The following is a 13,026-nucleotide window of genomic DNA, read 5'->3' as shown; positions in this document are numbered from 1 at the left end:
AGAATCGCTTGAACGGAGGAGGTGGAGGTTGCAGTGAGCCGAGATCGCGCCACTGCACTCTAGCATGGGTGAGTGAGATTCCATCTAAAAAAAAAGTAAGGAGGCTCTGTGTTTATTGACATTGAAAGGCGTTCATTAAATGTTGAGTAAATAATCAATTTATAAAAAAAGAATATGATGATTTTCTTTAAAAACTATGCATGGAAAATTTCTTGGAGAACACATACTGAAATATTAACAGGAGTATGACTACAGGTGTTTTTTATTTTATTCTCGACTATATTTTTAGTTAGTTGTTAACAAGTTATAAAAATAAGTGTGTACAATAATTTTCATAAAAACAAAATATCAGAAAATAATTTAAAGCATTAACTTACTTTTCTGTAAAATCCTAAAATCTGGAGAATCTTCTATTAAAGTCCCTTCTCTGTACCACTCAACCTTAGGAGATGGAGCTCCTTTTACTCTGCATTCAAAGACAACCAGCTGACCCTCAGAAGCTGACAAATTTTGTAGCATCTATAATGATAAGAAGAATGTAGTTAGAACCAAAAAGTACACATTTTTGTAATCTAGTCCCAGTGTTGAATTTTAGAAAAAGATGCCATCTCCAAATTTGGATTTTTCTCCAAAACATCTACATATCTAGCAGCTTCAGTTCTGTGGATGTGCATTCAAAAGTAGTTTTGAGAGCTTGTTTGGAGGTTCTAGCAGGGGAGCGCGGCTACTCCTATGTCCCTGACCGAAGACCGGTCCCCCTATATCAGGTATGGTCATCGTCTTCCACTGAGTGCACAGCTTCAGGAGGGACGCACATGGAGCAGGGAGGGAGGAAGAGGACGCCCGCACAGCCAGCCAGATCAGCTGAATTAATTCTGACTGTCAATGGGGTGACAGATGTCGCAGCCAGATCGCCCTCACATCCCAAAAGTAGGTTTGAAGACAGAATCATCTGAACCCATATAAAGCTTTTCCCTCACTATTGTTTTCCTTTCTCTCTCTACCAATGCTAAGTAAATTTATTAAATATTACGCACGACATTTTGAGTAATGTAGCTACTTTTAATACAGTATCTTTGGGGTGGTTTTTTGTTGTTGTTTTGGTTTGGGTTTTGTTTTTTTGGGGGGGGTTGTTTGGTGTTTTTTGTTTTTTGTTTTTCTCTGAGACAGGGTCTCACTCTCTTTCCCAGGCTGTTGTGCAGTGTTGTGATCATTGCTAACTGCAGCTTCAACCTCCCAGGCTCAAGCGATCCTCTCACCTCAGCCTCCTGAATAGCTGGGACTAAAGGCACAGGTCACCACGCCTGGAATTTTTTTTTTTTTTTTTTTTTTGATAGAGACAAGGTTTTGCCATGTTGCCCAGTCTGGTGTCGAACTTCTGGGCTCAAGAAATCCACCCGCCTTGGGCTCCCAAAGTGCTAGGATTACAGGCTTGAGCTGCCGCACCCGGCCTCAGTAGCTCTGTTCTTAAATGCCCAAGTTGTGTTGGATTTCTAGAAATAATAATAATCTTTAAATCTGCAGTGAGTATCTACTAGATGTGTTCAACATAGGAGTGATGTATTAGTCCACAAAAGAATGTGGCTGCTCATAATGTGGAAGGGTTATATGGCCCAAGTAACTGGTTCTGTCTTCCTAGCTTTGCCTTGTTTACATTCTGCAGTCCTGGAAATTGATTTTCACTTTGCTATTTTGATTTCCTTACGTGGTCTTTACAGGATAGCCTCACTAATCCGTTGCGGAATAAAAGCAATCACAGTCTTTATAAAATCCTAGTCACACATACAGTCATATGTCACTGTAAAATATGTTGTAAATTTGAGAAGGAATCATTAAATGCTTTTCCACACTCCCACAATAAAAGGTTTACAGAGACCACTTTGAATTGTAAGATACCAGTGTATACTATACTAGACTCTAGAAGATAATAAAATGCACATTTTTTCACAACTAGTTTCTTATTCATCATGATTTGTGAACTGAAAACCATACATTTCTTTTCTGTAGTTGGCAATTCATGTGATTATGAAATACTTCTTTGGTACATGTATTGGTATATTTTTGTTTTTCATTTGGCCCAAAGACTGTAAGCATAAAAAGATTATAATTAAACTTCCTCCAAAAACTCTGTAAGCAACAAATGCTGCATGGTTTTCTATTATTACAATTTCTGGACCTGCATTTAGGAAATACTGGCTCTTGCTTCAGAGAAGGGGAAAGTCGATCGTTTTTTCTCTTTTGTCATTCGCTGTTACGAATATTTCGTTATTTTTTACAGTTCTTGTCTGAACAACTTATGATATTCTGTACTTGGTCCTATCGTACTTAATGGCATTTGTCTGAGGAGAATATGGGGCTGGGGAAAACCACATAGCATTAACTGTGTACGAGACTTTTACCGCAGGGGTGTTACGCATTGATAATTGTGACAGCCAGGGGGCGCTGTAGTTCAATGCTAGTGTTTTATTCTGTCTGAGGTCCCAAATTTGTTTGCTGAAGTAATTCAGGATGGGATTAGCACCGAGTGGTTTCTGAATTAATAAAGAACTATTTGACCGAAAAATCTTATTATCCTTTGTCTTCCCAAAACATCTACTAATGACAAGAACGGAAAACAGGAAGCATCAGTGAATTTGGGGTGCTCCAGGCAAACTGGTGAGTATGTCCTCCACCCTGACCTCTGAGCAAATTGTGTGCTCAAATGGGAGCTTTGGGACCCATTGAAAACTTTAATGGCACTTAGACACCTTCCTGGAGCTTATACATAATAAAGTTTTCATTCCTTTACTGAGTACTGATGATGTGCCACACTGGAATGAGCTTCCATCACAGACATTAGGAGGCCCACTCCACACACTGTAGTATCTCATATAACTAGGCTGGGCTCGTGAATAGAGCACAAGTCTTGGCCTTTGATGTTAAATGAATAACAACCAACCGATGGTTTAAATTGTGAGCACCATATTTTCTCAAAGAGATCCTTTTGCAAGCAGGGCTTTCGTGTAACCTCTGCAGATTGAGAACTGGCTCATGTATCTGAGCTGAACTTTAGGCCATGTCAGAGCATATATTAGATTGACCTCATTCTGCTGTGAATGTACTGTTTCATTTACTCAACCCCTTCTGCCACCACCACCTTTTTAAATGTTTGGTTTGGTTTTCTAATTGGTTTGCCTCAAGAAGGAATGAAAACTATGACTCTTAACAGAGGGTCATCTCACAAGCCACTTAGAAAACTGTTAAGAGTCATAGTTATAAGGATGATGATGGTTGTTATTGCTGAAAGCTGCTTTTCTACAAAGTTTCATGAGAAAGAGCTGGCTCATATTGCCACAGATCAGGATCCAAACCAGTTACACTACTAGAACATAGTGTAGCTGACATCACGTTCATCACGGCAGTAGGTCTTAGGCTGTTTGCTACTAATGGCATGGGGTGTACAGACTTGATCATATTCCTTTCAGCTTCACTGACAACAAATGAGACAAACAGTCTCCAACTAGCAAAGATTAAGTTAGTCTTTTCTAGGAATTATGAATCTGGACTAAAGTCATTATAACCAAAGATCTACAACTTCCTCAGGTATGCAGCATTCAAAGTGCAAACCTATCTTGTGAGTCATCACTAAACTGGTCATCTGGGAGGACATTCTTTGTAGGGTGACTTGACAACATAGAGACTTGAGAAGCATGTCTTCTTCCATGGCCATTTGCCATTTTACTTTTTTTCTCTATTCTTTTGAAAGACACTCTGAAGTCAAAAAGTAATGAAAATAATAATTTCTTCTTAGCTGAAATGGAAGGGTTTTTTTGTTTTGTTTTTTGAGATGGAGTCTCACTCTGTCACCCAGGCTGGAGTGCAGTGGTATGATCTCAGGTCACTGCAGCCTCCACTTCCTGGGTTCAAGTGATTCTCCTGCCTCAGCCTCCCAAGTAGCTGGACCATAGGCGAGTGCGACCACGCCCGGCTAATTTTTGTGTTTTTAGTTAGAGACAGGGTTTCGTCATCTTGGTCAGGTTGGTCTCGAACTCTTGGCCTCAAGTGATCCTCCTGCCTCAACCTCCCAGAGTGCTGGAATTACAGTTGTGAGCCACCATGCCCGGCCTGAAGTGGAAGTTTTTTGTCACAGAATAAATGTGTGCCTGCTTTGTGCCAAGCACCATGCCCACTGCTATAAATGTGAGTTGAAAGGATATAGTTCTTGCTTAGTAGATCTATAACCACAAACATAATGCTGGGACATCCTTGAGAAAGAGCATCTGCCTTATTGGTTAAAAGATGTCAGCTACAAGGTTCATTTTGTCATTTTATTTGTTTTTAAATTAGTTGATAATTTTGCACCTTGGAAGATGCTGCAAGTGCACAGTGCTTTAGGATGGAGTTAGATCAAAGTGGTTCGTACTGATAAAGAACTGTTTGATTGAAAGCTCTTTTGCCTCTTGACTGTCACAAGTGCCCCATGCAATCATTGAGTAAGAAAAGTCTCCAGAATTGATTGACTGGGGAGAGGGGCCCATGAACTCCAGAAATCTGGATCCCGCTACTGGCCCAGTTATTTCAGGGTTTCCTGCCTTTGCTGTTATATAATGAAGTGCTCTTTTTCAAATTCTCACTTCCCCTGCCCCCTTGCACTCTTCAAATTACTGCTGAAGCAGCTGGGGCCAGGGCTGCTGCAGCCTTGAAAGCCTGCCAGAGCAGCTGCTGCTGGGGTGGGAGCAGTGATAGGAGTAAGATTCTAATTTGATCATCGACCTCCCTTCACACTCAAGAAGTGTGAGTGCTGTTTTCCCTGCATAAACAGAGCGAAAGTATTTTTGATACTGCGTAGAGGATGGAGGATAATCTATCTCTATCCACAGTTAAAGAGCATTTAAAAACATAGGTATGTTTACAAACATCACCTATGAGTAGAGTAGTGAACTAGTTTTGGAATCCCATAGTCCACTCTCAAATTCTACCACTGTTTTGCTGGGCAATCCTCCTTTTCATTTTAACTTTTTTAAAAAGAAGATAAGTACTTCGCTGTCACCAGCAGAGGAAGGAGTTAAATAAAACTCTGCTCTCTAAGCGTTTCTTTAAAAAAAAAAAAAGTGGCTTCTTGCCACGACTGGCAAAGAAATGCTTTGTTGGGCAGTATAGAAAGTGAGTCATAGGGACTGGAATGCCAGAAGTCCCTAAACAAGTAAATAGAGCAGGAGTAAGCCAAACAAACATATGCAAATCATCTGTTATCATGGCTCATAGCCACATGATACCATCCATCACTGGTGGCTCTGACTCAGAAATTTGCTAATGACACTGGCAGTGACTATGACCTCAATCCTGCCCTCACTGACGGAAACTAACGCAAGCACATCACTGCTGATAAGTCTTTCTGGAATCTGAGCCACTGCCTATCCTAGTGCCCAATGCCTGAACAATCCTTATCCCATTTATGGAGGCAAAAGCACATATCCTGATGAGGCTGAGAAAACCTCATCAGGGTTTGGGTCTGTGTACTAAGGACCATTTTCCCACCATGAAGCTATTTCTTTTAGAGATTTTATCTCACAAACAAAATATATTAATGATTAATTCATTTTCCTATTTTTATTTATCAAAAGTATATGTATCTGCCAATCAGAGCATCTAATTAGTAATAGAAGGAGCTAATCAGAGTCGCCATACAAAGGCAGCTCAATCTGTGGCTCTAATCAGCTCATGAAAATTAAATATAAAGAACAAATGTGGTTGGGTACCGTGGCTCACGCCTGTAATCCCAACACTTTGGGAGGCTGAGTGGGCAGATCACCTAAGGTCGGAGTTCCAGACCAGCCAGGGCAACATGGTGAAACCCTGTCTCTACTAAAAATACAAAAATTAGCCAGGTGTGGTGGCACACACCTATAGTCCCAGCTATTCGGGAGGCTGAGACATGAGAATCGCTTGAACCCAGGAGGTGTAGGTTGCACTGAGCCAAGATCACGCCACTGCATTCCAGCCTGGGTGACAGAGGGAGACTCTGTCTAAAAAAATAAAATAAAATAAATGTTAGTCGGGTGCGGTGGCTCATGCTTGTAATCCCAGCACTTTGGGAGGCTGAGGCGAGCGGATCTGAGGTCAGGAGTTTGAGACCAGCCTGACCAACATGGTGAAACCTAATGTCTACTAAAAATACAAAAGATTAGCTGGGCATGGTGGTGGAGGCCTGTAATTCCAGCTACTTGGGAGGCTGAGGCAGGAGAATCGCTTAAACCCGGGAGGCAGAGGTTGCAGTGAGCCGAGATCACGCCATTGCACTTCACCCTGGGCAACAAGAGTGAAACTCCATCTCAAAAAACAAACAAAGAAATAAATAAAAATAAATGTTAAAGTCCTATTGGACTTTTCAAAATAATAACAACTTTTTACCTATTGTTGCCTCTATGGACTCCTATCTAGATATTAGAGACAGTCTTCAAGGTGAACGGGAGAGATCGAAAGGTAAACAGCTTTACTGTCATGATAAACGTGCCAGAGGTATGCTCCGGGTGATACGAGTAAACCAAAAATGAAATTCTTAGCGCACACCCGCTCCGCACCCTCCCCTGCCTGCCCCCTACCATCTGAATGGACCCCTCCTCTCAGCAAGGGCATTCTGAAGCTAACCTGAAAACTAGTTCAGGTCATGATGAGAAGGGGACATGCCTCATTATACCTCCTGGAATTACTGATAGAACAGACTCTGTAAGTCTGATAAGATCTGATAAAAAAAAAAAATTTACAATCTATTCTCTGAAGCCTGCTCCTGGAGGCTTCAGCTGCATGATAAAACCTTGGTCTCTACGACCCCTTATCCTAATCCAGACATTCCTTTCTATTGTTAATAACTCTTTCAACCAATTGCCAATCAAAGAAATATTTGAATCTGCCTCTGACTTGGAAGGCCCCACTTCCAGTTGTCCTGCCTTTCCAGACCAAATCAATGTACATCTTACATGTACGGATTGATGTCTCATGTCTCCCTAAAGATATAAAACCAAGCTGTACCCTGACCACCTTTGGCATATGTTCTCAGAATCTCCTGAGGGCTCTGTCACAAGCCATGGTCACTCATATTTGGCTGAGAATAAATCTCTTCTAACTATTTTACAGAGTTGGACCCTTTTCATGGACATAGATGCAGGGAAGACATCAGTACCTAGGAAGATTTGAAATTGAGTGGCTATATCACCTGACATCCCTCTGATGTCACCTGTCTGTCTGGGCAGACGGAGTTGAGGAAGGGAAGAGAGGGGGAGACTAGCTGAGCCTGAGTATAAACTATCTTGTGGTTTAGCTGCCTTTGAAGAGTCAGCACTTTCTCTAAGGTGTGACAAACTGGCATGATAAATTAAAGTGTCTGTGGCACTTAATCCCTGTTTGAAGGTTAGATGACTTAGAAATGACGATAAGAGACAATAAGAAGTAGCTCTTTTAGCTGTGTTACAAACACACATACACCCCCCCATATAAAGGTCCACCTATAACTCGTCATCAAAGTCTTGCATCCGCCAAATCACAACATATTGCTCTCCTACTTCAAGACTTTGAAAATAGTAAAGCTAAAATCTCAAACGCAGGTTATGAAATGAGCTTGAAAAATTGAGAGGCATCTTGTTTCACATAAGAATGTTTGCCTAACTGATACGGATATTGGTAAACATGGTTTGTTCGCTCTAGACTCCACTCTGGGTTTTGGAAAACCATCTTGAATGATCTGATAAAGCAGAACTCCCATGAAACAGATGCTTCTGTAGAAGTTGTGGATTTAGCTCTTCCTTTAAGGATCAGTACTCACTAGAAAAATAGCCCATTTTTCCCATTTTGCTCATACCAGGATTTCTCAGTTTCAACACTGTTGACATTTTGAGCTAGACTATTTTTGTTGTGGGGAGCTGTCATCCTATGTGTTGTAGGATGTTTAGCACCATTCCTGGATGCCAGGAACGCAACCCCCGAATTGTGACAACAAAAGTGTCTCCAGACATTGCCAATGACTCTGGAGGACAAAATTAACCATGATTGAGAACCAACTGCTCTAAACCAAAGTATACTTCAAAGAGGATAAAATCTCTTTGGGCCCAAGTTTGGTGTTCATACAAACAAATAAACTGTAAATGCAGGCGTAGTTTTGGCCTATTTGGTCTTCATAATACATAAAATCCAATGTGACTCAATTTTTTCACCTTCACACTCACTGGATTGGGCAACATGTAAACACAGTCTGACAGTCTGAGAATTGGGAGAACTTGTTTGTAGTCCTGATTTTGCCACTAACTGGATCTATGACATTGGCTACATGGCTTCACCTCTCTGGCCCTCCTTGGTTTTTCATTTGTAAATGAATGTGCTTGACTAAATTTTCTAGTGCTAAGTACAAAGAATATGAGACTCAGATTTTGATGCCACCTCAATAGTTGATACTATGGAATAGAAAAAGAAAGCTCTTTGTCCTAGAGGGAGGGAGGCTTTATGTTAAACCCCCTAAGAGCATTTAACTCCATCTCCTTGAGCACCTAAGCCAAGTATCTGTAATTGAATTTTTCTAAAAATTCAGAGAAATCTTTGGAGTAATATGTGACTAGAAATTTATCACTTGACCTCTAGGGGCGGCTCCTATGTTGAACAGTTGTGTAATGGCCACAGAGATCAGTGTGGTAAGAGGGAAAGACATTTCTCTCATTACTAAAACTGTTATTAGAAACCTGGGACTTGAAGTGATACTGTAGTAATTACCAAAACCCCAAACCCTATACTGTACATATATAAGACCAAATCCTGAGATAAAAATGAATAAATCTTGTATGCTATAACTTTGGGGTGCTGTGGTATCTTTAAAGCCATGACAGAAATAAGTAATATTTTTATTACCTTTGTAAACACAGGAGCTGCAATGATAGGTTTTCCATCCAATCCTTGCAAGTAATTGGTGGGGCTCTGACACTGGTAGAAGGGAACCAACAGTAGATTCATTGTTACTAAGATTATTAGATGGACAGTGAGACATAACAAACCTATATAATTTGGTATATGAAATGCATCCCAAACCAAAAACCTGATGCATTCTAAGTTTGTGAATCACCGATGTCAAATTTTAGACTGAACTGACTCTATTTCTCTTTAGGTCATGGTGGCTATAAAATATGTGCTGCCTATCCCCATGGCACCTCTTCACATATAGATCTATGGATCTATGTCATTAACCCTAAACCTCCAAAGAGGCTCCATAGAACCCCTGGGGCTACAAAGATCACAGTTTGAAGACCAGTGGATTAGAACTAAAACTTGACTCCTCTGCACTACTAACTGGGTTGGATAATTTTTAAAAAGAGGTTGTAGATAGATATATTTAAATATATTGATCATCAATAAAGAGATATATCAGGCTGGGTATGGTGGCTCACAGCTGTAATTCTAGCACTTTGAAAGGCTGAGGTGAGAGGACGGCTTGAGGCCAGGAGTTCAAGATCAGCCTGGGCAACACAGTGAGACCTCATCTCTACAAATAATTTTTTCAAAAATAGAAAAGAATATATATATATATAAAAGAAATACATCAATAACATGTTATAAGTATAGAGAGTATGACTTCATATGTTTTAACGTCTATGCATACATATATGTATTCTTCTATATGCATAGACAATGCCTGGAACTACCCACTAGAAACTACTAACATGAGGTACCTCTGAGGAGTGAAGGCACTGGAATAGAACCTTGACTAAGCTTTTTACTTAATACATTTTTTGCAGGGGTGGGAGGACAGGGTCTTACTCTGTTGCCCAGGCTGGAGTGCAGCTATGCTATCACAGGTCACTGTCGCCTTGACGTCTCAGGCTCAAGTGATCCTCCCATGTCAGCCTCCCAAGTAGCTGGGATCACAGGTGCATGCCACTAGGCCTGGCTAACTTTTTTTTCTTTTTTTAGAGATAGCGTCTCGCTATGTTGCCCAGACTGGTCTCAAACTCCTGGACTCAAGCAATCCTCCCACCTTGGTCTCCCAGAGTGCTGAGATCACAGGTGTGAGCCAACACAGCTGGCATACTTCTGTATTTTTAAATTGTTTTTACAATGAGCATGTATCACTATTATTAACTTGAAGGATGACAGCCTTTGCTGTTTTCTAAAAAATAACTACATGCTTGCTTCATCTTAGAAAGTGGAATTCTCTGCAGCTCCATGAAACGAATCAGGTTTTATGATATAGGGTGTTCTAGGCCAGTCTGAGAGCTGGCAGCTCACTGCATATGTAATCAGCACCCTTTAGAAAGTTGAAAAGCCAGGGACTAATTTGTAAAGTGTTTCTTTTCCTCAGAAATTTGCCTATGAAGCCCGAGAATATGTTCCCAAAGCAACAGGAATCACTGCTCTCAAACATCAGAAATACAAGGTGATTATCCTGATGATGGAGTTGCACCTGAGAACAACACGGATCATGCCATGCAAGATGGTCATGGTCACCATGCCTGTCTGTCACAGTGGACGGCACTTGTGTTTCACTTAGATTCTTGTACCTGCTGGATGGTTGCCACACCAGGTTGGGCCACCAAATGCTGAGCTTGGGGTACTGCTGGAGGAATGGCTGCAGAGGTAGTGGGAGGAGATGACACCTCATTTGGCTTCTGGATTCTGAGAAATTATTAAAATATAGATTATAAAACAGACCTATCACTCTTCGTGAAAATTATTTTAGGAAAACTAGTAATGGCATCACTGCTTACAGGTGAGTGTAATAAAAATCTTCGTTTGATGATATTTTACAAACATTGACCAAGGACATTTTTGCTACACACTTTGTTAGGCAATGCAAACACGAAAATAAATAAGACACTATTCCTGTCCTTGGGCCGTTGTTCTCAGTGTAGCCAGGGAGTCAAACATATTAACAGTTAACTGAGATCCAAGACAAATGCGGTGACGGAACCATGTGCAGAAGGTAATTTTTTGAGATTCGTTTTGTTGTTACCCTAGGTATTTTCCCTCCCCCTCTCATTTCAAGTAAGAGGCCAGGCTTTGTAAATCTATACCTCTTATCCAAGACAGGGTCTCATATATGTAAAACTTAACCTCTGAGAATTTGGCATGGCAAAAAGCAGAAATGGCATAGAGTCAACAAGCTCTTCAAGTTTATACAAATTAAAGAGAGTATTTGAAGGGCCAGAGAGCCAGCAAGTATTCTTGAGAAGGCTGCAGAGGGAAGATTATTTTAGTTTTGCTATGGAAGAGACAGAGGTCTGTGGATCTTGCCAGAGAACCTGACCCCAGGGAGAACCTGCGTCCAGATGGGTAGGCCATCTCTCTCAGTAAAGGGCTCCCAGTTTTGTTAAAGATACCAGTAATTGCACATGTCAGAAAGCAACAAGCTCTGGGCTTGAAGGGAACTTGGAATTTGGGACATGGGCCTCTCACCTGTAACCCATGGATAGATGACTGACGGCAGAGGGCTTTCCTTTGGTCTAGGGGTTATATCTTTTTGCCTCAACTTCCTCATCTCTAAAATGGGGAAATAATAATTCCTGTGGGGGGCACGGGGGCTCACACCTATAATACTAGCACTCTGGGAGGTCGAAGTGGGTGGATCACTTGAGGCCAAGAGTTCGAGACCAGCCTGGCCAATATGGCGAAACACCATCTCTACTAAAAATACAAAAAAATTAGCCAGGCATGGTGGTGTGTGCCTGTAATTCCAGCTTCTTGGGAGGCTGAGGTGGGAGAATCGTTTGAACCTGGATGGCAGAGGTTGCAGTGAGCTGAGCTCGCACCACAGCACTCTAGCCTGGGCAACAGAGCAACACTCTGTCTCAAAACAAACAAATAAGTAATACAAAATTCTTATCTCATAGGGTTTTGTGAGGATTAAATGAGATAATTCATGTAATGTGTTTAGAATGGTGCTTGCTCCAAAACTGCTGTCTCTCTCTATGTCTCATTGTAAAACTGTGAGGGGGAAAGTGACACTCAATACCAGACTGAATGTTTTCCCCAACCAGGCAGCATCTGGTCTCAAACAGAATGATGTGCTGATGCAAAGCCAATCAGTATGTCCAAAGCATCTGTTTTCTTCTTCTACAATAATGGAATATCTGATTTCTTTACGTGGTTGCTCCAAATAAAGACTACATATCCCACATTCACTGCAGCTAGGTGTTGCCACATGAGTACTTTCTGGTTATGGGATATGAGGGATAGTGGTATATGTATTTTAAGAGAGATGACCTTAAAAGGCTGACGAGCCTTTCTTTCTTTCTATTTTAGCCTAAGAAGATGAGGGCAACATCTTAGCGTGAGATAAAGTAGAAAACAGGAAGCAGACAGGAACCTAGTGGAATGTGGAGTCATTTTACCCACCAAATTCAGATTTCCATGTAAATATGAAATAAATATCTGTTTCATGTAAGTCACAGTTAATTTGAGTCTCTATGATACACACCTGAGGCTAAATCCCAACAACTACAAATAGATTTAGAGCAAATAAACAAATGGGATATTTCTTGCTTATTTAAGTTGATAGATCAAAATTCATACCCCTTAGGTTTGTAACACATTATGGAAGTCACAAGGAAGGAGTGATGCGTGTGCAATAGGGGAGTTTATTACAGAGTTCAAAGAGAAAGAACATTTAGACTGGGTTTTGTAGGATAAATAAGAGTTTGCTAGACAGAGAAGATAGGGCAATCCTAGCAAAGTGAATATCTTGAACGAAGGAGTAAAGAGGAACTATACATGACTTGGGTGAGATGTCAACAATGTAGACAGCCTGAGGTAGGGAAGGGAGGAGGGGACAGAAAAACTTGGTTGATGCTCTTCTGAATAAGGCTTTGTATGTACGCCATGTGAAGATTTTTTTTTAAATGTTGCTACTTGTTTCGTGTTTGATTTTTGTTTTCTCATAGATAATAATCTTTTTCTGAGTCAGGAAAACAATCGGATCAGAATCTTGATCTCTTTTAGAGAATAACTGGTTGCAGTTCGGACACTGTAAAACAGAGAAAAAGGCCGAAGCAGGCAGAAAGCCCTTTAAGGAGG

At 40.9% G+C, this 13,026-nt stretch overlaps 1 protein-coding gene across 4 annotated transcripts in view; it reads right to left on the bottom strand.

The window, feature by feature from the left end:
- MYPN (myopalladin) overlaps positions 1-13,026 on the bottom strand; it is a 106,842-nt gene that overhangs the window by 53,041 nt on the left and 40,775 nt on the right. For all 4 annotated transcript variants that reach the window (XM_023204784.2, XM_023204781.1, XM_023204785.2 and 1 more), the window contains 3 exons: positions 10,515-10,629; positions 8,872-8,943; positions 378-519 (listed from right to left, as the gene is read on the bottom strand). In XM_023204784.2, the coding sequence (XP_023060552.1) occupies positions 378-519; positions 8,872-8,943; positions 10,515-10,629 (329 nt within the window). The remainder of the gene's footprint in view (positions 1-377; positions 520-8,871; positions 8,944-10,514; positions 10,630-13,026) is intronic.

This window comes from Piliocolobus tephrosceles, chromosome 9, assembly GCF_002776525.5.
Source record: "Piliocolobus tephrosceles isolate RC106 chromosome 9, ASM277652v3, whole genome shotgun sequence".
NCBI classification, from domain to species: Eukaryota; Metazoa; Chordata; class Mammalia; order Primates; family Cercopithecidae; genus Piliocolobus; species Piliocolobus tephrosceles.
Note: the sequence above shows the minus strand (reverse complement) of the source record. Positions and strands in the feature narration are given on the sequence as shown.